The 27,135-nt window shown below is 47.7% G+C and overlaps 2 protein-coding genes across 4 annotated transcripts in view; both read left to right on the top strand.

The window, feature by feature from the left end:
• The window catches only part of Axl (AXL receptor tyrosine kinase), a 29,707-nt gene extending 22,429 nt beyond the window's left edge, over positions 1 to 7,278 (top strand). Inside the window, exons 15-20 of the mRNA XM_041654351.1 lie at positions 712 to 804; positions 1,177 to 1,298; positions 1,893 to 2,002; positions 3,006 to 3,165; positions 3,647 to 3,783; positions 5,530 to 7,278. Coding sequence (XP_041510285.1) covers positions 712 to 804; positions 1,177 to 1,298; positions 1,893 to 2,002; positions 3,006 to 3,165; positions 3,647 to 3,783; positions 5,530 to 5,881 — 974 coding nt within the window. The 3' untranslated portion in view covers positions 5,882 to 7,278. The remainder of the gene's footprint in view (positions 1 to 711; positions 805 to 1,176; positions 1,299 to 1,892; positions 2,003 to 3,005; positions 3,166 to 3,646; positions 3,784 to 5,529) is intronic.
• Positions 7,279 to 9,633: 2,355 nt separating this feature from the next.
• The window catches only part of Hnrnpul1 (heterogeneous nuclear ribonucleoprotein U like 1), a 34,336-nt gene continuing 16,834 nt past the window's right edge, over positions 9,634 to 27,135 (top strand). The window contains exons 1-7 of one of the 3 annotated variants that reach the window (XM_041654018.1): positions 9,634 to 10,199; positions 13,523 to 13,648; positions 16,263 to 16,416; positions 18,610 to 18,683; positions 19,700 to 19,839; positions 21,314 to 21,413; positions 23,593 to 23,705. In XM_041654018.1, coding sequence (XP_041509952.1) covers positions 9,905 to 10,199; positions 13,523 to 13,648; positions 16,263 to 16,416; positions 18,610 to 18,683; positions 19,700 to 19,839; positions 21,314 to 21,413; positions 23,593 to 23,705 — 1,002 coding nt within the window. In that variant the 5' untranslated portion in view covers positions 9,634 to 9,904. Of the gene's footprint in view, positions 10,200 to 13,522; positions 13,649 to 16,259; positions 16,417 to 18,609; positions 18,684 to 19,699; positions 19,840 to 21,313; positions 21,414 to 23,592; positions 23,706 to 27,135 lie in introns of all 3 variants that reach the window. The other 2 variants (XM_041654017.1, XM_041654019.1) reach the window with 2 other exon arrangements.

The following is a 27,135-nucleotide window of genomic DNA, read 5'->3' as shown; positions in this document are numbered from 1 at the left end:
CAGCAAGAAGTTGAGAATACACAGAATCAAGTGTTTCCATGAGGGAGTTAGAGACCTCATGGGCCTCCTTCCTTGTCTTTAAAATTGGCTAATAAGGTGGCCTAAACCCATATCTCCAACATTTGACACCTTGTTTGAAAATAAGAAAACCAGGTGACTCAGTGGTAGAGCCCCTGCCTAGAATCCCCCAGTTAGGGGCTGGGATATGGCTCAGTAGTAGAGCCCCTGCCTTGAATCCCCCAGTGAGGGGCTGGGGTGTGGCCCAGTGGTAGAGCCCCTGCCTAGAATCCCCCAGTGAGGGGCTGGGGTGTGGCTCAGTGGTAGAGCCCCTGCCTAGAATCCCCCAGTGAAGGTCTAGGGTATGGCTCAGTAGTAGAATAATGTTTGGTTAGAATTTGCCATGGAAGGACTAAGAACATGGCTCACCAATAGAGTCCTTGCCTAGACTGTCCCTCTAGGGGGATTGCCTTGCCTTTGCAAGACCCTGGGCTCCTCCCTAGGCACCCCGTAAATAAGCAAATAAGCTCACACTATGAGGATAATAAGCTCATACCTATTGAAGACAAAATCATTTAACACAGGTAAAACAGTGAGCCTGGCATCTTAAGATTCAGTATAACACATGATGAAGATGAGGGTGATGATGCTGGATCAGGAGGGAAGGAGACATCCTCTTTCTCCCTTGTTGCTCACCTCCCTTTCTCTCCTAAGTTGCCATCTGCACAAGATCAGAGCTGGAGGATTTTTTGAGTGAAGCTGTCTGCATGAAGGAATTCGACCACCCCAATGTCATGAGGCTCATTGGTGAGGGAGGGACGTGTTCCCTTGGGGCCACCCAGAGCACAGACCACTCTATTCTGTACTGGAAAGATCAAACTTCCAGGCCCCCCACCCCCTCTCCTTCAGGATCAGCCAGCTCCCCTTCTTCTGCTCCCTCAACTTGGAATGTGACCTCTGACCTGTTCCCAGAAATAGCTGAGGTCCCCAGGAGGGCTCCGGAAACATCCTTGGGAAAGGGCTTCTCTGAAGCTGGAGTCCCTACTACCCACCTCCCAAACAATGTGGAGATTAGATTTGAGGGGGTGGGAAAGGGGAAGGCTGAGTTTGTCTGGGAGCGGGGTTGGGTCCCCCTTTTCTGGCTAGCCGGAATGACGGATCTCGCTCTGGGGGGCTCAGGTGTCTGTTTCCAGGGTTCTGACCGAGAAGGTTTCCCAGAACCTGTGGTCATCTTGCCTTTCATGAAACATGGAGACCTACACAGTTTCCTCCTGTATTCCCGGCTCGGGGACCAGCCAGTGGTGAGGGGTGTTCCTTCTTCCAGCCCATGCATATTCCCTGGCCGCCTACCAGCTACTGAGAAGGAAGGCCGCAGTGGACTCACTCTTGCGATCCCGCACTGCAGGGGTAGACAAAGCAATAAATAAGTTAACAGAAATAAGCAAGAGCATTAAGTGCTCGGAGGAAATGCAGAAGAAAGAATGATAAGGAGGCCTGGGAATTAGTTTGGGTGGAGGGAAGGCCTGACTGAAGGGTGACACTGAAGGAATTGCTGGCTGAGGGATATTGGGAGATCCAGGAAGGGAGCAATCCCAACGTACCACTTAACAGGGCCCAGGGTCTGAAGACCAGGAAGACCCACCCCCACCCTCATCCACCCAGCCCCCACCCCCGCTGGTGTGTATGTCAAAGGCTAGAACAATAACCCACCAAGTCAGAGAGAGATAGATTTGCTAGGATCCTATATCTATGGAAAAGCTACAGGAAAAGCTGATGTTCTCAAAGCCATGGAGAACCACAGCAGATGCAGCTAGGCTCACACAAGGAGGGGAAGGAGGGTTAAGGAGTGAGACCGCTCCTTCTCTCGGCCTCACCACCCCCTCCCCACCCCTCAGTTTCTGCCCACTCAGATGCTGGTGAAGTTCATGGCCGACATTGCCAGTGGAATGGAGTACCTGAGTACCAAGAGATTCATACACCGAGACCTGGCTGCCAGGAACTGCATGTGAGTGGCAGGTGTGCTGGAAGCGCTTCTTTCCCCTTCCCCAGGAAGAAAGAGGGACTGGAGCCTGTGAAGGTTGGAGCCCCAGACAGGTGTGGTAATCAACTTTGCGTGGCTGTGACAAAAGCAAACAGATAACCAAGTGAAAGAGGAAAGGTGGGTTCCAGTTCAGGCTTTGGGATCCCAGGCCACAGTCACCTGGGATGACCCGTTGGGAGGTGTGGGATCGTTAACAGGCAGCGCGCTAAAGCAGAACTGTTAACCTTGAAGGAGCTGGAAACCAGAGAGACCCAGAGCCCCATCAGAGGTACCACTGATCTACTGCCTCCAACTAGATACTGTCTCATGATAGCCACCCAGCTGTGAACCAACCAGTGGATGGATAGTAAGCATCCCACTGGGCAGCTCTCCGGAGCACCACCAGCTGGGGACCAAGCCCTCAGCACATCATCATCCCCCTTTGCAGGGCGACACGTCACATCCAAATGGTAAAAGGCCAGCAAGGAGGTCCTAAACTGCGGTTTCTACTGTTGTTTATTTGTTTTGATAGAACCTTAGTTGTCTTAAACCCTGAAATGTAGACCAGGCTGGCCTTAAACTCATAGAGATCCCCTGCCTCTGCCTCCTGGATGCTGGAATTAAAAGCGTGCATCACCACACCAGGCTAAACTGAGGTCTTGAAGGACGGTTTGGATGTGGAGTGTGAAGAGAAGGGAGGCAGGGGCAGCTCATTGCATAGCACAAGGTTTGAAAGGATCTCGAGACTGATTTAAAAAAACTCAAGCTGAAAAATCTTCTAGAAGCCCCTTTTGTCCAGACTCAGCCTGGCAGGAAGAAGTAAAGCAAGCACTTCCCCTTGGGACTAGGGTGAGTGCTCAGGAGTCAGACTCCCAACCCCCATCAGGACAGTGGGGTCTGGTGAGAGGTGAAGGCATATCTGAGACCCAGCAGGCTTCCTGGTAGTCATGACCCATGATGACCTTATTGCTTCCCCGAATCTGAACAGGCTGAATGAGAACATGTCCGTGTGTGTAGCAGACTTCGGGCTCTCCAAGAAGATATACAACGGGGACTACTACCGCCAAGGGCGCATCGCCAAGATGCCAGTCAAGTGGATTGCCATTGAGAGTCTGGCAGATCGAGTCTACACCAGCAAGAGTGATGTGGTAGGTGTGCCCCGGCCAGGAGTGGGTGATCATGCAGGGCATGGAATGGGTGACCAGACCTGAGAAACTCCAGGGCTCACAGGACCTGTCTGTGGGGCCTGGACATGTTTGGGGAATGTAGGAAAAGTATGTGTTCATGGCTAGAATATATAGAGATGTGCAGGTTCATCTCTGCATAGTGGCAGGGTGGGCAGTTTAGGATAGGAAGCAGTGGTGACAAAGTGTGCCATACAGTGTTTGCAACGTGGACATATGATATGTGAATGTGTGCGTGGATGTGTATATCTCTACATCCTAAGTCAGTCACGTGTGTGTGTGTGTGTGTACCTGTGCCAAAATTTTTCGGTGCATACTTGTGATACATCCATAGATACCGTTGTCAACAAATGCCCATGTAAGTGTTGAGTGCGTGCCTGAACTTATGTGTTGGAGGTGTCTTTGTGTAGGAAAGACCCTCTCACACCCTTCCCTACTCTGACAGTGGTCCTTTGGCGTGACAATGTGGGAAATCGCCACACGAGGCCAAACCCCCTATCCAGGAGTGGAGAACAGTGAGATTTACGACTACCTACGCCAAGGAAATCGCCTGAAACAGCCAGTGGACTGCCTGGATGGCCTGTAAGGACCTTTGGGACTTCCCAACTCCACCTCAGAATTTACTCCAGCCCTTAGTTACCCACACAGAACACTCAACATCTCCAGGACTGGCGAAATGAGCATGGAATCCCTTAGAATATTGAGAAACCCAGTTGCCTCTCACCGATGCCCTGAGCCACTGTGCCACTCCTAGTCAGGCAGTGGGGCGCAAGTTCGGTAAAGGTGCCTTTTCCAGCTCTGCCTGTTGTGTGGAATGCAGGCTGGGTCAACCCCTTTCTGCCTCAGCCAGGTATTCTTTTTTTTTTTTTTTTTTTTTGGTTTTTCGAGACAGGGTTTCTCTGTGGTTTTGGAGCCTATCCTGGAACTAGCTCTTGTAGACCAGGCTGGTCTCGAACTCACAGAGATCCGCCTGCCTCTGCCTCCCGAGTGCTGGGATTAAAGGTGTGAGCCACCACCGCCCGGCACAGCCAGGTATTCTTAAACAACTGCATCAACCTTCCTGGGCAGCCCTGGCTTTGGGATACCAACCTCCCATGGTCCCTCACCTCTCATGTGCCTCACTGCCTGGGGTCCCTTCTCCAGACTCTCAGATCTCTGAGCTGCTGGCAGGATCCTTCGGGATAGCTTATCAATCTTTGCGGCGTCTCAGCGTGCAGAGGAGGATGTGACATATAGCCAGTGCTTTGAGGTTAAAGAGACTATGTAGCTTGGGTCAGGAGGAGGCAGCATGAAATTCAGACTCCCCAGGCTTCCTTTTGGCACTCTTAGACCCAAAGAGGATGAGATTAATCACTAGTCTTTTACAGAATTTGCTGGAAGGCAATGCTTTGCTTGTATTTACTTCTTGGATCCTTTCCACAGTCAAAAAAAGTAGATAGACGTTGCTATCCGAGTTTTGCAGATGAGAAAATTCAAGTCTACGAGGTGGGGGGGCAGGGGTGGAGCATATCATTTGCTGCTGTATGAGGTGCCACACTTCAAAATCCCATAGTTTAAAATCAGAAAACATTATTTCATAATATCTGAAGATCAGAGTCTGAAAGCAGCTTAGAAGGGTGGTTCTGCAGATCTGTAACAAGGTTATCAAGGTGGCTACATGTGAAACCCGGAAGCAAGAAAGCCATTTTCAAGACAGCACTTCACATGACTGGGGCAAAAAGCCTGTTCCTTACCCATGGGGACCTTCATAAGGTCACTTGCGCTTCCTCGCACAACAATCCAATGTACAAGAGAATGTACAAGGGGTAGTAGCCACAACGCCTTTTATGACTTGCTGTTAGAAGTCAAACGTGTGCCATCTCTTCTGCTGAGCCAGTAGCAAATCCCTACACTCAAGGGGAGGGGCCTTAGTCTCAAGCTTTTGAATGGTGGGGCGTCAAAGAATGTGAGGACATAGGTAGATCAGTCTAAAAGACTTCTAATCCATCCCCATCTCCTCTAGGTTTCATCCACCCACGATGTGCTTGGTAAATGGCAGAGCCAGGCCTTATATGAGAGTCTGTTCTGGGCGGCCATTCTGGGACAGTCTGCTCTCAAATCCTCACTAAAAACACCTGAGATCCAGAGAGGTTTCCTAAGGTTTTTCCCAGTTTCAACATCTCCTGGCCCACTCCGGAAACTTGGAAATTTTCAACTCCCTGTAGATATGTCTAAGTTGCTGAGGTTGTCTGTAGTCCCCAGTCACCCGAGGGTCCTAAAGCCTACCCTGAACTAGACTGCTCCCCTTCGGAGTCCCTACTCAGTTGGCCATTTGCTTTACCATTGTAGGTATGTCCTGATGTCCCGGTGCTGGGAGCTGAACCCACGGGACCGGCCAAGTTTTACAGAGCTTCGGGAAGATCTGGAGAACACGTTGAAGGCTCTGCCCCCTGCTCAGGAGCCTGATGAAATCCTCTATGTCAACATGGATGAGGGTGGAAGCCACCTTGAACCCCGTGGTGCTGCTGGAGGAGCTGACCCCTCAACCCACCCTGACCCGAAGGATTCCTGTAGCTGTCTCACTGCAGCTGAAGTCCATGCTGCTGGGCGCTATGTCCTCTGTCCTTCTACAGCTCCAGGACCTACTGTGTCTACTGACAGAGGCTTCCCAGCACCCCCAGGGCAGGAGGATGGGGCCTGAGACAATCTTCCACGTGGGACGCCCTCTCAAGAGCCAAGCTAGGCACTGCCACTGGGGGAACCTACCCCCACTTTGCCACTCCAGGCCTTCTCCCCAACTGCAGCATGACCTTCCATCCCTTCTCAAATTCTGCACAGAAAGGTGTGTCTTGCTTTCTGTGCCATAGACATCCCATCCATAGAAAGAAGGGTTGGGTTGCAGTCTTGGAAGATCTTAAGTCCCAGCATTCTAAGGTTAGAGACTAGATTTCAAGGTTCTAGGTCCCAAAGATGATTTTAGTCCTTGGGTCTAAGGAACCAAGATGCTGGTTTCTAGGTCTCAAGTGCTATTTGTTGTAAACGTGGCCCACTGTTCAAAGGTTCTGAGATTCTGTGACTCTAGATTTTTCTGGTTCTAAAACATCATGCCCCCATGGTTTTTCAGTTGCCCGACTCTGAGAGTTCTGGATCTAAAACTTTGTGGTTCTAGACTTTATTTTTCTGGAGCCCGAGATCCTAGGAGTGGAAGCTTCTAGATTTTAAAATTCAAAGGTTCTAGGCATGAAGGTTCTAAAGCATACTGTTCTCAAATTTAACAGCTCTTCATGTTGTAATACTCCAGATCAGAATGTTTCAAACTTTTATTTTCTTAATTTCTAAGATTCCAGTGATGATCAATTACAGCTTCTGAGGCATTATGATTATAGGTTCTTTTATATAACATCCCACATCTCAAGGGAATAAGACTCTAGAATCTGAAATCCAAAAGCTTTAAGAGTCCAGCTGAGTTTCTAAGGTATGTGATGATAATCTAGAATGTGGTCCAAGATTTCACATTATATGCTCCAAGATTACAGTCAGTAAACTCTAAAGCTCTGATGTTGGCCTGCTCTTGATCTCAGGCACTATAAGATGCTGTGGGTCCAAGACTCGGGGTCCCAAGAGGCTCACAGTTAATTGTGACTAACTAGACACCAAAGTCCTAACCATTTCTAATGCTGGGCACCTCTTGGTTCTGTGTTGCCGTCTGCCTTTCTAGCACTTAATTAAAGGTTCAAGGATACATATTTCTAAAAATATTAAGGATCTAAGCACAGTAATTTAGGAATTCAGTGTTCTGAGGGTTTAAGGTTCACAGGTCTAGAATATTAGGTACGATGCCAAGGTTGGAACCTTGAGGCATTCTTCTCTCTAAGCCCTTTCCCTCCTTAGCCACCTATGCACCCTCCTCTCCTCATGTGGGGTGAACCCACCTTAAGCCTGTGCAATGCATTGGGAATGTCTTTCCTCTAAGGAATGGACCATCCCCCTCCTTTTGGGCCATGTTGCCTCCTTGAGCCAGACCCTCATCCCTGTCTAAAGTGTGGACTCTGGCACTTCCAGAGAGGCTCAGATCACATAAAACTTTTGTCAATCACTGTTCTGTCTCCTGTCTCCATTCAGCTGTGCTATGGCCCCCTTTCCTGGAAATTCTATTTCCCCATTGTAGAAAGAAGGGCTGCTGTGTGCAGTGGAAGCGCAGACCTGAGGATGGAGGACTGCTTGTAGGCTATCATGGCTTACATAGAGGAGCTCTACTTCAAAGAGAAGGAAAGGGATAAGAATCGTTTGATGGACCTGGGAATGTTTTCTTCATTTTGGATGGTAAACATGAACCATGCACATAGACAAATATGTACGACTGAGGAAAGGCAGGCTCTCAGAAAGCTGTGAGGAATGTGTGGGCACGCGTGTGCACATGTGCACACACACTCAATATACATATATTAGAAATTGTATGTATATATATATGTATGCACGCATATAGAAGTATATATGGAAACACAAAGAGATTGTGGGTCTTATACACACACACCAAAGTAACAGATGGGAATTACTAAACATGCACTGGTCACCTAGTCAAGAATACAAACACACCGCTCTTCAGCCACAGTAACAGAAACACACAGACCCACACTCGCAAATCTGCAAACATCAACAGGCTGGTACTCACCAGCAAGAGGAAAAAAATCGTTAGTAACCAAGACACAGAATGGCATTACACACATTCGAGAATCAGATGTGTGCCTGTAATCCCAGCACGAGTGAGGTGTAAGCAGGAAGCTCAAGGGTTCAAACTCATTCCTGATTACACAGAGAGATCCAGGTCAGTCTGGGCTATGTGAGACCCTGCCTCAATAAAGAAGACCAACATACCCAGACCTGTGGAGTATTAGCACAACAGATTCACACACACCCAAGCATTCCGATTGACAAGGAGAAATGGATCAGAACACTTTAATCCACAGGTGCACAAAAGAACTCCTCACCGAGGCCAGTCCTCTTAGGTCTTCACTTGTTCCTGGGTGTGGTGGACTCGCCAATATAAAAATCCTAGGCGGCGCCCGACCGCCCCCCGGTGGTGGCTCCTAAGAACTGGGTACAGTTCAATCCGGGCCACAAAGTTGCCTTTTTTTTTTTTTTTTTTTTTTTTTTTTACAAATTATTGTGGGAGCTGGGAGGAGAGAGGAAGTCGGACGTGGGCGAGGGGCGGGGTGTCTGGACTGGAACCTCCGGGCCCACGTGAGTGTCTGTCCCGCTGCTGAGTGGGTGCTATGTGTTTAGGTTGCTGTGGTGTAAGTTTGTAGCGTGAACTGTCCACGGAGCTTTGTCGTGCGATGCTGCATGCTTGTGCCACACCTAACACTGCTGTTCGACGTCTTATCCCGAATTGATGCTTTGACCTGTCACGCCTATTCGTTTATTGTGCTATGCTTGCCTTTATCTGAGTAGAGAGTGATTGTGGCTTTTGTTGAATGTAAGGCAGGGATTGGTTAATAGTGGACGTTTTGCATTGTGCGTCTTCTGAGCCAGGGCGACAGGTGTACGGATTAACACGAGGCATAATTACGGATCCTCGTGTTCGATGTGGTTAGTATGGACACCAAACAGCAAGACGGAGTGAGCAGTTAGAGAATTCGAGATAGAGAGCCGCGAACTTCGGCAGCCGTGTCCAGAGTGGGAAGGCTCTATGGTCGTAGGCAGAGCGGCCTGTCCATGCAACCACAGAGAGATGTACTATCGAAGGGAGGGGTGCGATTTACCACGCAACTTTTCTCCCGCTGTTCGCCTAACCCCCGCTTTCTACCCTTCAGCGCTCTCCAGAACTCATTTTTTTGTTTCTCATAAAAAGCAACTGGGTTTCTAGCAGACGATGAGTAACATATCCTCATCCTCTTAATCGCTGTTCCGTACTAAACAGCCCTGTATTACGGAGAACTTCGCCAGCCAAGCCTCTCAAGAATGGCCAATCTAGTTAGCTTTTCCTAAAGCGTTCAAGCTACGGCTGTGGGGAAATGTAACCGGAGCTGTGATTGGCGGAGAGGTTGTTTTGAAACCGCCCTAACGGCAAGGGGCGGGCCCTCCGCGACTGACTCTCCTTCCGGCTTCCGAATGGCGACAGGAAAGACGAGGGCTGGCCGGCCTCTTCTCACCGCATTTGATTGGTTGTAGTGATTTTGCCCGCTTGGGCTCCGCGAGGGGCGGGAGATCTAGACCAGTCAGAATGTGTTTTACAGAGCGTGTGAGCGAAAGGCGGCTGCGGGAGACTGGGCGAGCATCCTGAGATCTCGCTCATTGCTCCACAGCGTTACTCCCTTCCCTCCATTTGACCGTACTGGGGCCAGCGCGCGGACGTACCCAATCAGTGCTTGCCCCGCCTCTTGCCTTTTCCCGCCCTCCGCTTTAGCCGCGACTTCGACGTAGGCTAACGCTTCCTCTCCGGTAGCCCCTGAACCCTCTTATTGCCGTTCTGTTGAAACCCACACTGTGATTGGCCTAGTCTCCGGGCCCGCGCCCGTTGCCCGACGCGCTGACCAATTGACACCCGTGTTACATCGTACGGGTACGGGCCAGGGGGAGGAGGCGACGACGGCCATTTTGAGCCGCCACCGCCATTGGAGTGCCCCCCCCCTTTCCCCCTTCGCCTCCTGACAGGCTAGGTTTAGGGGGGACAGAGCCCTGGGAGGCCGGGCCGGGCTCGGGGGCCGCCCCGGGGGCCCGGGCCATGGATGTGCGCCGTCTGAAGGTGAACGAACTTCGCGAGGAGCTGCAGCGCCGCGGTCTGGACACTCGAGGCCTCAAGGCCGAGCTTGCAGAGCGGCTGCTGGCGGCGTTGGAGGCTGAGGAGCCTGAAGAAGAGCGGGAGATCGAGGCTGACGACGAACCGGGCTTAGCAGAGCACACCAACGAGGAGGTCGAGACCGAGGGGGGCTCCGAGCTGGAGGGGACAGCGCAGCCACCGCCGCCCGGGCTGCAGCCGCACCCGGAGCCCGGCGGCTACTCGGGGCCGGACGGACATTGTGAGAGTGCGCGGGGCGGGGGGTCGGGGAGCCTTGGAGTCCGGGCCGAGGACGGGCTGTGGGGACGCGGGAACTCGGTTTCGCCGAGATCGGGGAGATGGTCTGGGGAGCCTGGGTTCTCACCACCTGCCGCCGCTGCACGGGATCTGCGGCAGGGCCCCAGGGCAGCCTGAGGGCGGATCCTGGCCTTCGGTGCAGGGAAAACCCTGCGGGTAGGGGCGGTAGATTTTTTTTTTCCCCTTTTTTTCTAAGGCTACTAAGGTGTATGAACGAACGGGTGGGGAGGACTCCACATCCTGGGATTGGGAGACCGGAAACTGGTTTTCTTTTTTTTGGGGGGGGGGATCGGAAGAACTAGAAGCTTTAGGGCAAGGGGTGTCTCGGGGAGGGTCTTGGAAAATGGTGATTTGAGCTGACAGTGGCCATGCCAGGCCTCACCGTTTGGGCAGGATCTCAAAAGGCGGATTTCCAGGTAGGGAGAAGAATTTAGGGTGCAGGGCTTGGAGAATTTTGAGGCCGGTTCTCGGATTTTGCGGTCGGATGGGATACGGGAGATCTGCTTAGTGCTGGGGGTGGATTGGTGCTTTGGAGCTGCGGGTGTCCGAGGCTGGGGAGATGGGTCAGACGCTTCTGTTTGGCAGGTGAGCTTTTAGGGATAGTGAAAAACCAGCAGAAGATTGGTTCCGCCCCCACTCCCCCCCCCCCCCCCCCCCCCCCCACACAACTCCTGCGTTTCAGGCACAGCTTGGATATATGGTACTGGGAGATCCGGGCTATCTAGTTGGCTTCTAGAGGCGGCTCAAGAACTTTGGTGGCAGGAAAAGCAGTTTATTTTAATGGACAAAAGACCTAGGGGGTCTAGAATTAGGAAGGCTCTTAAGACAACACCCCATGGCTCCTGCTGAATTGCCTTGCATTGTTAGCTATGAATGGTTTTCCAAACACAAATAATGACTTGGAGAGAATAAGCTGGTAGCAAGTGGATGAACTGTGTGGTGGGCCTAGGACCTTTGTGTCGGACAGGGAGTATGCAGCTAGCACATGTGGGGGAGGGAAGCATGGAGGATTTGAAGAAGAAAGGAAACCTGTTGATTAGGCTGGGGCCCTCGTATTGAAGCTGAGGGAATATTCCTTTCCAAGAGAGGGCTCCCAAGTCCCCAGAAACAGTGACTTGTGTGCTCAGGGAGTCTGGGGGTAACTTGATCAGCCAGGAAGTGTAACTCTGAGAACTAGGATTAAAGCAGCAGAGGAGACCCCGGTGTGAGAGAGAACCTGGAACTGGACACTGTGGCATCCAAGGCTTAGAGTGTTTATCTGAGATGAAGGTACTGTAGAACTTGACTAAATATTGAGAGAAAAAAATGAGGCCTCAAAAGTAACTTGGGACTGGCATCTCGTACTCACTTGTTCATGAAACTGGGATCCTGTGGAGGGAGCACCCTGGGTGTAGAAGTGGTCTAGGGATTACCCATGTGCTGGCAAAAAGTCAGTTCCCTGGGAAGGAGGGAGGCGTGGCCTGTGAATATGTCTGGAGCTGAGAAACCCTGGCCAGAATGGCTTATGAAGGAGCAGCAAGGGTCCAGCGCTAACATTACTGCTACCAGGAGGGTCTTGGGAAGGGAGCTGATGCTTCGGAGCCCAGCCTGTGGACTCAGGCAGACTGTGAAGTTAAACAAATCATTTCCTCTCTGAGCCTCTTTGTAAAACGGGAATGATGAGAGTCTCCGCCCAGAGTTGTCAGCCATGAGATCGCGTGTCTGAGGGACTTCACACCAGGGTTACCTGTTTTCAGGGGGATGTTGTAGAGAGTGGAGAAGGATTCCGCTATCATATCCTCCCTAGGCCAGCCAACCAGAGGAGAGAACATGGGCTTTCTGGGGAAAACACTACCCTGATGCTCTGAAGGAAGCAGAATGGTTTGGAGGCCTTGTATTCCAATTAAGGAGCTACTCTGTCCCCTGTTGTGTTGTGCACACAACACACGTCTACAGTAAATTCTCTAAGCCCTCCTCAGGTCCCTCTCCAGCACTTCTTCATCCTTGGTGAATAGACACTGTGACTTTGCTCCCTTTGGACTGCTCCTGGTTTGTGCCCAGATGTATTTGTCCTCTGAGGAAGAGTTCAATCAGTTAGCAAGTGGCAGCATAGTCTATCCTCCCTGTGGTTCTGCCTCGCTGCCCCTGGCACAGCTTCTAGCAGGGCTCTGGAGGCACCCGTCAGCACACTTACCCCAAGGACAGAGAGCTGTATGTTGCCCGTCTTAAGTCTATCAAGTTCTCTCTTCTTTGTTTCTGCTGTAGTCCTGCTTGTAAGAGTTTCTTTCACAGGAGATCCTATCCTTCCCCAAGAGTGCTCTCTGTTTTCATCACTGAGCCTTAGACTGGATTCCCTTCTCAGCTCTTGGTGCTTCATATACTGTCAATATATAATTATGTAGTATAAGTGTCTGTCAATGTGTGTCTGTCTCCCTAAACTGGATGTTTCGTTTCAGTGGGGCAAGTTCACCTGTATCGCAGGGTCCGGTGTACAGCTTGCATTCCTTAAGTAGCTACTATTGCTGTTCTTACCCCTCTTCCTCACCTAGACCCACAGAGCACTTTTAACTCCAGCTATTTGGGGACAACTTGTTGGCTGTGCTGGGGTGGGGGTACATGTACAAGGCCCTCCATTTTATCATAAGTACAGCCAAAGGCAGAGGCAGGCAGGAATGCTCAAGCCATGGATGGGATTGCTCAGAGGGCTGGTTTGTCCCCTAAGTTTTGAAGGTTGGGCCCTGAAGTAAACGTGAGTGATCCACCTTAAAGCAGAGACCGATGCTAACTGCTCGGTGAGGGCCTGCCATGTCTTAGAATGCTAACTGCTCGGTGAGGGGCTGCCATGTCTTAGAATGCTAACTGCTCGGTGAGTGCCTGCCATGTCTTAGAATGCTAACTGCTCGGTGAGGGCCTGCCATGTCTTAGAATGCTAACTGCTCGGTGAGGGGCTGCCATGTCTTAGAATGGCTCCCATCTGGGGGCTAAACTCAGAGAGATCCAGCTGCACTCTTACTCGGCCATCTCATTTTAACCGAAGAACTTCTTCCTCGGCTGCCTTAATGTATTCGCTTTCTCTAGAGCACAGTTGCACATCTGTATGTAGACTTTTGAGACAAAGAAGACATGTACCATAGGCGTTTGGAGAACCCCTATCTGTATAGGTTTTCGCCTGAAAATGTTATTCTTTGTCTTTTGGCAATCTGACTCGCCCAAGTAAGGGTGCTGTCTTAGTTACAAGAGTCTTTCCAAATGTATTCACCTAACTACTTTTTCTTTTTTAATTTTAAGATGTAATGGACAATATTACCAGGCAGAACCAATTCTACGAGACGCCGATCATCAAGCAGGAAAACGAGTCAGGCTATGACAGGAGACCATTAGACATGGAGCCGCAGCAGCAGGCCTATCGCCCAGGTAGGACGTCCCCATACTTTCTTTCCTAGTGGAAATAGAATCAAGTAAGACCTTGCCATCTTTCTCTTGGGCAATTCTTCTGGCCTTTGTCCCTCTGACAAGGTTTTATTTGGATTGGGATTTTGGTTTTGTTCTGTTTGGGGTTGAAGGTTTTGTTTTTGAGATAATATCCTTACTAGGTGTTCAAGCTAGGCATAAACTGGAAAAGAGGACTAACTTTGTACTCTGGGTCCTTCTGCCTCCATTTCTGTTTGGTTTTGAAAAACTCAAGTCTGGTTTCCTGGTGTCTTTTCCGGTGTTGTGCCAGCACCCTGGAAGGGTTAGATCTGGGGGCTGCTGCTTGAGCCCTAGAGCCTTGCAATGTGGGAGCCAGAAATGGTGTTCTGAATTCAGTGTGGTGGTCCCTGTATTCTGAAGAACACCCCTCCAGGAGACTACTCATTGGAAAGGGATTCCTTAGCCAGACACAGTTATATAGAAAAATGCAGCATAGCTGTCCCACCTCGTGCAGATTTATTGTGTTCATTAAAGGCTCTGAGAAGTCTTGGATTGAAATAAGCCTCGTATTGTGCATTTAAACTCTGTACTTCTAAAACCTGTGTTATTGCAGAACAGTGTTTTTCATAATCAGCAGGGAGACAGATAGGATCACCTAGCTTCTTCTCCCTTTATGCGAGGAGCTGACTGGTCTAATGGCAAAACTGATGCTAAAACCCCAGAAACTAGCTCAGACCAACGTTCTTGGTACATGAGGTACGTTTCTATTGTGAAAGTCTTGACTATTTAGAAAAAAAAGTCCTGCTATTGAAATGGCTGAACAAGAACTGTGGCCACTCCACTCCTGGTGTTGCAGTATTTTAAAAGAAAAGTTTGTTTGTTCTGAGGCAGGTCTCACTGTAAAGCCCAGCTGTCTGGACCTCAGGAATCTCTTGCTTGAGTTTCCCAAATGCCGAGATTATCCATGTAAATCACCACAGCCAGCCCCAGTGTCTTTTCTAGTGAATCTAGTTGATCCTATCTAATTCCATTTTGTTTCATCCGCCCACTAAGTAAAATCCCCTTTTACTTGGGTACTTGTGGGTGGGGAGCTGCTAGGGACATTAAAGAATGTAGGTTAAACTGTAGATTTGTGTCAGGCTCTGTCTTAGGGTTTCTATTGCTGTGAAGAGACATGACAACTCTTATAAAGGAAAACATTTAATTGGGCTGGCTTATGGTTCAGAGGTCCATTATTGTCATGGTGGGACATGGTGATGTGCAGGTAGACATGGTGCTAGAGAAGAAGCTGAGAGTTCTGCATCCAGATAGACAGGCCTCAGGAAAAAAAAAAACAACTGAGCCACTGAATCTGGGTTTGAGCATCTGAGACTTCAAAACCTGCCCCACAGTGACACACTTCAACAAGGCCATACCTACTCCCCATAATAGGGCCACTTCCTCTGGATCAAGCATTCAAACACACGACTGTGGGGGCCATTCCCATTCAAACCACCACAGGCTCTGTGAGACTTGTGGGTCATTTGGCCCAAGGAGATAGTTTTTCTGGGCTGTTAACAAACACCGGTGGTCTCTGAGTCTTGTCTGTGCTTAAGCCATGGAAAAACTAAACCCAATCTCTACCCTGGAGAACCAGGGACATTGACTCAGATATTGGGTGCCTGTGCCAAAGCTAGGGAGTGACTTGAACAGTCATTGGATGAAAGGATGCGAGTGAATTGCATCAGCAGCAGGTGGAGATGGTGCCTTCTCGGGACCCTCTCAAAGAGGAAGGCCCCATGAATCCATAGCTTATTTTTTGTTAGCCATCAATTCATGGGATCTGTCTGAGATTGGAGCTTTCTTAGTTTTCAGATGTTATACTCTTTGACATCTTGTTTAGTGTGATTTAATGAGGCTTCAAGACGAACTGAATGGCTGACCCTCCCACTCGTCTGATTGGGCTTTGTAGGAAGTGACTGAGGTAATAGAGTTTGCTGTAGACCTATAGTACTCTGCTGAGTTCTTTCTCCCGTGCCTTTGTCAGAAAGAAGCTCTGTGAGAATGAGACACACAAGCTCTCTAGGAGTTTACAGGATCTTCGCAGTCTCTTAGGGCTCATTCCGTCTTGACGTAGGCCAAGGTATTAACTTTTAAGTCAGCATTCCTGAACCTTCAGAACATTAGCCAAAAGCTGTCGTTCTACCTTTGGGTCATTTGAGGAGTCTTGTCCTTTTTAGTGTTGAAGGCCTGCCTGTTTTGAGGCCTGAGTGTTACCTGCCTAGCAGACTGTCACCCTTCCAAGTCATCCTGGCCTCCTTGGATCATTCAGGAGGCCTCTGGAGCTCAGCCCTTCATTGTAGTCACAAACGTGCCAGCATCGCCGGGCGATGCTGGCGCACGCCTTTAATCCCAGCACTCGGGAGGCAGAGGCAGGCGGATCTCTGTGAGTTCGAGGCCAGCCTGGTCTACAGAGCTAGTTCCAGGACAGGCTCCAAAACCATCGAGAAACCCTGTCTTGAAAAACCAAAAAAAAAAAAACAAACGTGCCAGCATCATCTGGAGTAAAGGGGATTGGAGACATAGAATCCTAGGGTTTGCCGGGTGTCTTGACCATCCTGATTCATCCTGACAGTAGAACTGAAGACAGAAATGAAGCAGGAAGCACCACCTGGCTTCCTCCCTCCTGACACCTCACAGCTCAAACAAGACAGACAACAGTTCCAGAGTCGAAAGAGGCCTTTTGAAGAGAATCGGGGCCGTGGGTACTTCGAGCACCGGGAGGACCGAAGGTGGGTACATGAGACACAGGCACTTTTGTTGTCGGTCTCCACTCACTGAGTGGGGCTGAGTAGAGTTCTCTCTTCCCTGGTATTCCTTCCCTCACTGGCTGCCAGATTGAATTTACCTAAGCTTTGATCCTTCCGTCCGCTCCTCCCTGCTTATTACCTGCAGAGCAAATTCCAGAGACTTTAGATTTTTACCTTTAAGAGTCTGCCTCTTCAGCCCTTCCCCTTACTGCTTCTGTAGCTTTGCAGTGTCCTTTTGTTCTTTGCCTTTTTCCTTTCTTTTTAAGACAAGTTCTCATTATGACTGGCCTGAAACTTACTGTCTTCCAGGCTTGCCTCAAACTCACAAAGATGTTCTTGCCCCACAGCCTCCATTCATGACTAGTGTCTGGCTCTGGATCCCTTAATTTGAAAGCTGTTTCCCCGACCTTACTTCCCAGCACAACCCCTCCTGCCCACCCCTCATCTAGTCAGCATTCATGAGATGCCTCTTGGGGACTAGACACTGAGAATATAGAAGCTCTTTGGACAGTGGGCCTGCCTTCTGCTCTCCCATATAGGGCTGGGGATGGACTGTTACAAGTAAAGTGCAAACTCAAGGTGAGCAGCCAGAGATGTGAGTTTTGGGAGCTCACAAGAAGGCGTGGCTTTTTCTCTGGCCATTTTCCTTTAGGACAAGCCCTCCCCTTCCTTTCCCTCCAGGCCCTGTTCTACCCTTCCCTACTTCCCTCCTTTTGACTCCTGTCAGAAGCCTTTTCCAATCATGGAATCTAGAATAACTACTTGTCTAGTCACATTTTATTTCCTATCTGGGGAAGTCCTCTTCTAACTAGTTTATTACTCTATTTAAGAGAAGGGGTGGGGCTAGGTGTAGCTCAGTAGTAGAGCTCTTACCTAGCACTTATTAGGCTCTGGGTTCCACCCCCATCATGGCAGAAGAGAAGAAATGGAATGGATCTCCTGGATGGTAACTGAAATTAGGACAAAGAGCCTATATCATGCGAATTTCTTCTTCCTTCCTCATAACCAGGGTCAGGAGCTACATACTGATGAAGAGCAGAGGACGGGCATTAGCTCTAATTTGGAGTTGTTGGGGAAGGTATAGACTTAAGTTGCCATGAGCCTGACATAGTGGTGCAATGACTGTAATTCCAGCATTTGGAAGGCAGGTGGATTTCTGTGAGTTCCAGGGCTACGTTGAGAGACCCTGTACTTTTTTGTTTGTTTTCCAAAAAAAGGGTTTCTCTGGGTAACTTTGGATCCTGTCCTGGAACTTGCTTTATAGACCAGGCTGACCTCAAAGTCACAGAGATCTTCCTGCCTCTGCCTCATGAGTGCTGGGATTAAAGCCATGCACCACCACGGCCCAGCCAGAGAGCCTGTCTTTAATAAGTGAGTAAATAGAGTTGCTGACTTGGACCAGCAGGGCTGGGTGGCGCTTCCCTAGAAGAGCTCCTGCTGTGAAGAGTGTCCCAGCGGAGATCACCAAGGTGTTAACAAAACACCTTTTTGTTGTTGTTGTTGTTATAGAAAGATGCCTTGTTCATAATTAAGGATACTTTAAATGAGTGAGAGGCAGGAAAAAATGGAGCATATCATATCCTTTCAAATGCAGGATTTTAACAAGCCTGTTATATGGGTACATGGCAATTTCTGTACTGTGTCCAGGCCTTTCCCTTTCTTTGCCCTTATGATCCCAGCTTGAATACTGTGGCCTCCTCTCTGCAATATTCAGTAAGGGCAGCAGTTTGCAACAAACGTGCAGAAAGTATGTGTTAGAATCTTAGGGCGTGAGAGAAAGATCTGAAAAGAATCAGTGAATGATTCTGATGACCTTTACAGAGCAGTCCATTTGTCTTTGTTTTGTTTTGTTTTTGTTTTTTTAAGATAGGGTTTCTCTGTGTAATGGCTCTGGCTGCCCTGGAACTTTGTAGTCCGGGCTGGCTTCAAACTTCCAGAATTCCACCTGCCTCTGCCTCCTGAGTGCTAGAATTAAAGGCTTGTGCCACCACTGCCCAGCCCATTTGTCTTTTTCTTAGGCTGGGAATTAATACTCATTACCCTCGGCAAGTATTTGGTACTCCCCTGGGAAAAAGTGGTGATCCAGAAAACAGTTGTGAGCTACTTGTAAATCTCAGCAAAAATTTTATTCCTGTTCCTCCAACTATTGCATGACTTACCCTCTTTCCAACACAGGGGCCGTTCTCCTCAGCCCCCTGCTGAAGAGGATGAAGACGACTTTGATGACACCCTTGTTGCCATTGACACATGTGAGTCCTGAAAGTGCCCATCTGACTCTACCTTCTTCCAGTCTGTGTTGCAAGGCCATGCCCTGATCTCCATCATCCCTTTCTAGCACAGCTCCAGAGCCAGGGCACTAGTGTGGAGTTAGGCCTACTCCTAAGTGTTTCTGTCAGGTCCTAGGCAAGCTCTTCTACTTCTCCCTACTGCTTTACAAAGAGGAGTGATGCTCCCTTCCTACCTCAGGATGTCCAGTGAGACTCTTGAGATAAGGTCTAAAAAGGAATATGAAAACCCTGTACCACCCTGTGTGCAGAAGGGGGTTGTCTCTAATCAGGGAAACCGGAGTACTACTAGGGAAACGTAACTCTTTGACAACTGGCTTGCCAGTTTCCATCAGCTGCTCACGTTCCTAATGAAACCAATGCCACTTAGACTTTTGAGACACTGGCCTTGTTCACTCCAGTGTATAAGTGGCTCTCACCTTGACTGCACATCTGACCACTCTGAGAAAAGATTATGGAGGGCCTGGGCCACCAAAGTCAGTCTAAGTGGTAGAGCCAGTGAATGTTTTTACACACACCCAGAAGTCTACTCACCTTAAGAACAGTGTACCTTATCAGGACAGCCGGTGTTTATGTATTGACAATAGTGTTTCAGCCTGCCAAGAAATGAGAGCACCCACAGGAAAGGCTTCCCTGAAGTTGTGACGAGTTCTTACAGAGTCAGCAGTTTGCATGAGACGGTAGATGTCTGCCTGCTGTATTCCTGGATGGCAGGTGTGGTTCAGGTCAGAAACTCACACCACAACTGGCAAGAGAAAACTGCTCTTAAACAGTCGGCATTGGGAGGTGGTTAATGTATGTGGTGCTGGGGGTAACCCTCAATATCCTGAAATCTCAGTTTGAATCTATAAGATTGTTGACCCTCTCCCAGGGTCATGATACATTCCCTTCAAAGGTATTTACTACTGTTTCTGAGGGACTTCCTGAAGCCTATTCGGAATCCCAAACATCAGCCAATTTCCTGGGGTTTTCCTCCACAGATAACTGCGACCTGCACTTCAAAGTAGCCCGAGACCGGAGTAGTGGCTATCCGCTGACGATCGAGGGCTTTGCATACCTGTGGTCAGGAGCCCGTGCCAGCTATGGGGTCAGAAGGGGGCGTGTGTGTTTTGAAATGAAGGTGAGTGGGAAAGAAAGACAAGACAGAAAGCAGGTCTGTCGTTTGGAATAGTCTATCACCAGCTACCTTGATAAAACTTGTGACTGTAAGATAGTGTGTCTTTTCTGTGTGCCTCCCCGAGGTCACGTAGATGTTAACAGTCTAGGGAAGGTGGTGTAATGCTCGGGAAGTGCACGCGCAAGGAAGTGACTTCCACCCTCAGCATTGGGGAAAAATTCTTGTGTATTCTTTGTATGTCCAAACCAACTTATGATAGTATCTGTAGAGCCCTTCACACATAGATAGTATCAGTGCAGTGCTGAGCTCTTCGTGTGAATTATAACATTAATCTTACAGTGTTACCATGAATAAGTACTCTCACAGCCCAGTCTAGAGTGCAGCTGAGACAGGGCTATTCTACTGAGTGACACACCGTCGATTGAAGACACAGTATTTAATGGGCCACTTAAATACTGTCAAGCTACATGACTTTCTTCTGTGGTTGAAAGATGAACTGTTCCTTCACAGGTAGATAGGGAGAATGTCTGGAAGTCAGTGAAATGTAGTATCTTTCTAAGGCTACCGCCAGTTCTGGTAGATAGGGAGGGAGCCATCATGATGTAATTGGGTAGCACAGAGTATGGAATTAAAAAGCAGATATTCTCCTGTGCTCCCATTCTATCCTTTCCCTTTAAAGGGAGTTTAGAGGGAGAGCAGGGCAACATGGATGTTAAGTGTGCTTTTCTTTCCCTGCTTCTGTTACTTGCTAGTGTGTCTTGGATTTTTTCATACTCTTACCTTAGCACTCCCTCATCTTTTTAATTGGTTTTTGACTTTGCTGTACCATAATGTACCTGGTTCCTTATTGATGTTTTTCTTCCTGGCTTTTATAAAATAGTGTTACCCTTGGTATCCTTGCACACCCACACTACAGTCCTTGGCACCTAGTAAATAGGGATGGTCTAGAGTGCATGGTTACAAAGTGTGTGCACGTACTGTCTTGTTTTTATAATGCTGGGGATCCAGCCTCATACATGCTGGGCAAGCGCCTTTTCCAGTGAAAGTTTATTTCCTCTGCAGCAAGTATTAAGACTGAAGAGGAGGGGTGTTTGGAAACACTCTCCATGGTGCCTTAGAGTCCCTGCCATCATAATAGACTGTTGGGAGCTGCTTGAGTTCCTCTTCCAATAATCAAGTCTTTTCATTTTTTTTTTTAACTTCTCTATCTTTTTGTCTGTCTGTTTGTCTATCTACTTATCTACCTATAACTATCTAGGCAGGGTCTCACTGGCCCATGCTGGCCTCACCCTCACTGTGTAACTCAAGCTGGCCTTGAATTTGTGGCTGTTCTCCTGCCTCTGCCTCCTGAGTGCTGAGATACTGGCATGAAGCACCATTACTGTTTTATTGCCTGATACACTTACCTTCTACATTGCCTCATAATCCAGCAGCTTTGAGAGAATCAATCCTGAGCCTTGTTATGTTCTGTCCTCAGATCAATGAGGAGATCTCCGTGAAGCACCTTCCATCTACAGAGCCCGACCCCCACGTTGTCCGTATTGGCTGGTCCTTGGACTCTTGCAGCACTCAGCTAGGTAAGAAGTCAGCCAGGCAGTGCTCAGTATAGAGTGATCACCCTTCCTCTGGATTCTCGGGGCTCCTAAGCTACTCTTCCCATTAGCGGACTCAGAACACCTGGAGACAGGTGCAACTGATGCTACTGTGTCACTCACTGCCTGACTTGAGGACCTGCCACAGAACAATTCTTTCAGAGTTAATTCTTTCACTTCTTTTAGAAGAGGGTCCAAAGTTCTCTACAGAGAACTGTTCCCCTTTATTTTAAACCATTTCTGCCCTCACACCATACTGAAATAAATTCTTAAACCCTGTTAAGTTCTTTATGGATTTTCTGTCCAGAGTAGGACATTCCTTTTGGTCGGTCTGTACTTCTTTTCTTTTCTTTTCTTTTCTTTCTTTCTTTCTTTTTTTTCTTTCTTTCTTTCTTTTTCTTTTTTTTTTTTCTGTAATGGGTGCTGGGAGTCAAGCCCAAGACCTCACAAAAACCCTACCACTGAGCTACATCCCGGCCCTATTGTATTTATGTAACAAGTTTCCTTTTGTTGCTCATTTAAATTAATTACATCTTTTTGCTTGGATTCCTATTCTTGTAATTACTTGACAACTTAAGCCAAATTCTTAAAAGTAGATATGTTAGGTTAATCCTCAGCACTACACACACAGAAAGATACATCAGGTTAAAAGGCCTGTAAGGACTGGAGAGATGGCCCGGCCAGTAAAGAGCAGTTGGTACGTAGAACCCTTGTAAAAATGGAAGAAGAGAACTGACTCTGCGAGGTCATCTGACCTCTCTACATGCCCATTCACACACAATAATAATAGCTACTCTTTTTGCTTTTATATGTGGCAGCATTCTTTAATTTAAGACTCTTAGGTTGAGGGACTGGAGAGGTAAGCCGCTTAGCAGTTAGGATCACCGATTGCTCTTTCAGAGGACCAAGATTCAATTCCCAGCATCCACGTGGCAGCTCACATTGTCTGTAGCTCTCATTCAGGGGACCTGACACCCTCACATAGACATACACGCAGGGAAAACAGTCCACATTCAAATGAGTAAATCTGAGCCAGGCAGCGGCACGTGCCTTCAGTCCCAGTACCTGGGAGGCAGAGACGAATCTCTGAGTTCGAGGCCAGCCCGGTCTACAGCAAGTTCCAGGATGGCCGGGGCTACACAGAGAAACCCTGTCTTGAACTCCCACTCCCACCTCCAAAAAAACTTTTTTTTTTTAAAGAATTATTTTTTAAAAGAAAAAAGTGCAAACTGGGTAGTAGTGGAGTATGCCTTTAATCCCAGCACTCGGGAGACAGAAGCAGACAGATCTCTGAGTTTGAGGTCAGCCTGGTCTACAGAGCAAGTTCCAGGACAGCCAGGGCTACAGAGAAGAAGCCCTGGGGGGGGGAGGGTACTTGTTGCTCTTACAGAGTAGCTAAGTTTGGTTCCCAGCCCCCTGTATCAGGCAGCTCACAACCACCTGTAACAGCACCTCAAGGCACCTGGACCAGCATGGTCACGTAAATTCAAACAGGTTGACACGCGCACACACACACACACATAAAAATAATGTTTAAAAGTCTGTAAAAAGGGCTGGAGGGATGGTTCAGTGGTTAAGAAGCTCTTCCAGAGAACCCAGGTTAAATTCCCAGCGCCCACATGGCAGCTCACAACTTTCTGTAACTCTTAAGATCCGACATCCTCACACAGATAAACATGCAGGCAAAACACCAATGTACTTAAAGATAAATTATTTTTTAAATGAAGGAGTGGTGGCACACACTTGGGATCCCGGCTTTTGGTGTTGAGGCAAAAAGGATCAGAGTTTGAGGATAGACCTGGCTCCATAATGAATTTGAGGCAAGCTGGGCGGCTACTTGTTATCCAGTCTCAACAAAACATACAAAATCATAGGTGCAGTCGTAAACTAAGTACCAGCTAGCCAGGAGGAAACGGTCATCTTAGTTTGTCTTCATTTTGAAATGGCGGCAGTGACATGGTGTCATACACCCTTGATGCCAGTACTTGGGAGGTAGAGGTAGGTGGACTTTTGTGAGTTTGAGGCCAACCTTGTCTACAGCATGAGTTCCAGAACAGCCAGGGCTACACTGTGAGACTGTCTCAAAATAGTAAAGACAATGACTGTGGCAGCTGTAAAGGTGTTGTGTCCATCAGAGATTTAACCTGCCTGTGCCTTCCTTCAGGTGAAGAGCCTTTTTCCTATGGTTATGGAGGCACAGGGAAGAAGTCTACCAATAGCCGCTTTGAAAACTACGGAGACAAATTTGCAGAGAACGATGTGATTGGCTGCTTTGCGGTGAGTGCTGGCAGCCTGTGGGAATTGGCAGGGCCAGGTGCCTGATGTAGACTTTTTCAGGGTACCTGTATCATTGTCAATGCTTATCCAGCCACTCTCTCCTTATGTTATTGTCTCTGGTGGTTTGATATTGTCTCCTCCAGAGTAGGGATTGCTGACTTGTGTGAGATTCTGCCATCTTTTCCCTTCTCGTCTTTATGCAGAGCTGATTATGGTACCACGAAGATTTGAGGACTTCCAAGTGTACACAACTCCCTCTGTCTATAGTTACCACAGTGACATTTTCTAATCAAACTTGAGAATTTCTTCCCTCTGTTGGGAAATAGCCAGTGTGCTTTCAAAGGCATTGTATTAGTGTTGGGCCCCTATTGGCATCACTTTATCTTCCAAATTGTTTTTTGAACTAATCTTAGTTGAGCTGACTTCCTATTGTGCCCTGTCCTCTGGCAGAGCAGAAGCATAAGATGGAGGGTGTGTGTGCTGCTGCATTAGTTCTGGAGAGTGGAGACCAGCAGTCACTGATTGGGTGATAGCTTTTGGCTCTGCACCCAGACTTGCTGAGTTCAGCTGTTGCTCTAAGGCTCACAGCGCTGGACAACTTCCCTTTGAGTCTCCTCCAAATAAGAATCTTTGTACTTACCTCTTCTGTGTTGAGTTTTAACCCATTACAACCACTTAGAATAATAGGAGGCACATAGTAAATGCTCAGTAGCACCCTTCCATATAGTCAGCATCGATAATCACAAGCAGTCTTATGAACTGTGTCATGAGGTCCCAGAGGAAGGGACTGCCCAGAGAATATGTCCCTGGTATCTTATCTTTTGCCCTTATTTGTTCACATAACTCCTTTTAAAAGAAAGTTCCTCTCCTACTCTCTCTCTCTCTCTCTCTCTCTCTCTGTTAGCTTGGAAAATTATTTCAAACTTACAGGCGCTGGGGAAGCTGCTCAGTTGATAGAGTGCTTGTGCTTGTTGGGTATGTGGAGCCCTGGGTTCAGTCTTCTTTATTGCATGAAACTGGGTGCAGTGATGTCTATTATCCTAGCTCTCAGAAGAGATAGAAGGACCCTAAGTTCAAGGTCATACTCAGCTCTATAGTAAGTTTAGACTAGCCTGGACTACGAGACTCAAAAAAAAAATCAATAAAATTTTTGATTTTGTTTTTTTCAAAATGATGTTTCTCTTTATAGCTCTGTCTGTCCTGGAATTCATACTATAGATCAGACTGGCCTTGAACTCAAAGATCTGCCTGTCTCTGCCTCCTAAGTGTTGGAATTAAAGGCATGTACCACCATCAGAATAAAAATAAGTAAAAACACAAAAGGATGCCATCACTCCCAAAACAAAACAAAAATTTTACAAAGATAAGAATAAAGAATTTTCAGGGCCTTTTACCACTTTCACCGTGTGTGTGTTTTTGCTTTTATATTTGACCCATTTGAGAATAGACTATATATATCCTATCCAAAATATTTCATATATATTTAAGTCTACCATCTTAACAGTGTTTCCCAGATATGAGATTGTTATACTACTGTATCTCAGTGATGGCAGGTGTAGCTACCATCAGCCCACATTTAAATTATGTAAGTTGTCCCATTGGCTTGGTTTAGTACAATTGAGTATTTTTGATTTAGGAGCTGACCAGAATGTGTTGCTTTCTGTTGCCCTGTCTTGATTCCTTAAGTTTGAAACAGATTCCCAGTCTTCCTATGTATTGTGTGATCTTTGTGTTTGTGAGAGAGAGACGGGCTTTCCTGGAACTCAATTATGACCTTTGTTTTATATTTTTAAGGTAGGATCTAACTCTCTGGCCTGGAACTTTCTATATGGTCTAGGGTGGCCTTGCATTTTTAGATTCACCTGCCTCTCCATCCCAGTGCTGGGATTAAAAGCATCCAACCACCATACCATGCTTTTCTAATAAAATACTTTTTTTAGATGAAAATTAATGATGGTTATAATCTATAGTCTTGAATATAGTTTTTCCAATTAATAGTATGTCTGTCCCTGTAATTTTCCAGTGGCCATACAAGTGATACAGAGCTAACTAAGAACCATTTTTAAAGTTAATTTGTGTGATTTAAAGAGAGAAACAAGGACTTGTTTAAGAGTATGTAGCTCTTGTGTAGCTTTGGAGCCTGTCCTGGAACTATCTCTTGTAGACCAGGCTGGCCTCAAACTCACAGAGATCCGCCTGCCTCTGCCTCCTGAGTGCTGGGATTAAAGGTGTGCGCCACCACCGCCCGGCGAGTATATAGGTATTGTCCCCACCCATTGTTTCATTTATTCCAGCTGCACCAGGAGCCACCTGTTCTAGGGTGAATCTGAATACAAGAAAAAGGACACTTGTTTTGCTTCTTTAACATAAACGGTAGCGTGTTTATTCTATCCCTTGCTTAACTGTATTCCTTAAGATCTTTTTTAGGACTATGGGAACCAGAAGGCCCTCTTTGGGTTTTGATTGGGTTCTTTTTGTCATGTCTGTAGTCTCACCATCATACTTGATGTAGCCTTTCTCCTTCCAGTTTATCAGCTATGGTAGGTGCCGCTTTTGTAGGTACCGTTTTGCCACTTGCCAGGGTCCCTATACAATTCACTCTTCCCACATGGAGCAGCTTTCACATATATCTGTGCATTCTTCTTTTAAGATTTATTTATGTATGCAGTGTTCTGGCTACATATATTTCTGCACACTAGAAGAGGGCACCAGATCTCATTACAGATGATTTTGAGCCACCATGTGGTTTCTGGGAATTGAACTCATGACCTCTGGAAGAGCAGCCAGTGCTCTTAACCTCTGAGCCATCTCTCCAGTCCACATCTGTGCATTATTATGGACTATATATGTAGTGTTTCTTCCTAAGTTAACTTCTGGTTATAAGTTGTGTGTAGTGGAGGGTAGGAATATGCATATATACATTTTAAAACAGGATTTCACTGTGTAGTCCAGGTTGGCCTCAAACTAAGAGATTTCCCTGCCTTTGACTCTCTGGTCCTGGAATTAAAAGCATATGACACCAAACCTGGCACTCTTCTTTACTTTTTTGAGACAGGGTCAGTGTCATTGAACCTGGAGTTCATCATTTTGGCCAGGCTAGCTGGCTGGCAAACTTTAGGTCAGCCTCCTGTTTCCTTCCCACTCTTAGAGATTACAGGTGCATGGCACCACACTTGCTTTCCACCTGGGGCCTGGGTATCCAAAGTTGGTCTTCATGCTTGGTAAGCACTTTACTTACCAACTGATTAGTTCCGTAATCTCAAATATTGACGACCAGCTACCACTAGGACTGCACTTTGAAGAGGTTGAAGGCATTAGTATCTGTTTGTGATCATGTTTTTCAGACCCTTGTATCAGTATTATGTTCTTCGGGCAAGTGACAGTACAGAACTTCAGGCTTTTATCCTATTTTGGCCAAACCATTTCTCTA

This window comes from Microtus oregoni, unplaced genomic scaffold, assembly GCF_018167655.1.
Source record: "Microtus oregoni isolate MIOR12 unplaced genomic scaffold, Mior012 000006F_ref0000085, whole genome shotgun sequence".
Lineage (NCBI taxonomy): Eukaryota > Metazoa > Chordata > Mammalia > Rodentia > Cricetidae > Microtus > Microtus oregoni.
Note: the sequence above shows the minus strand (reverse complement) of the source record. Positions and strands in the feature narration are given on the sequence as shown.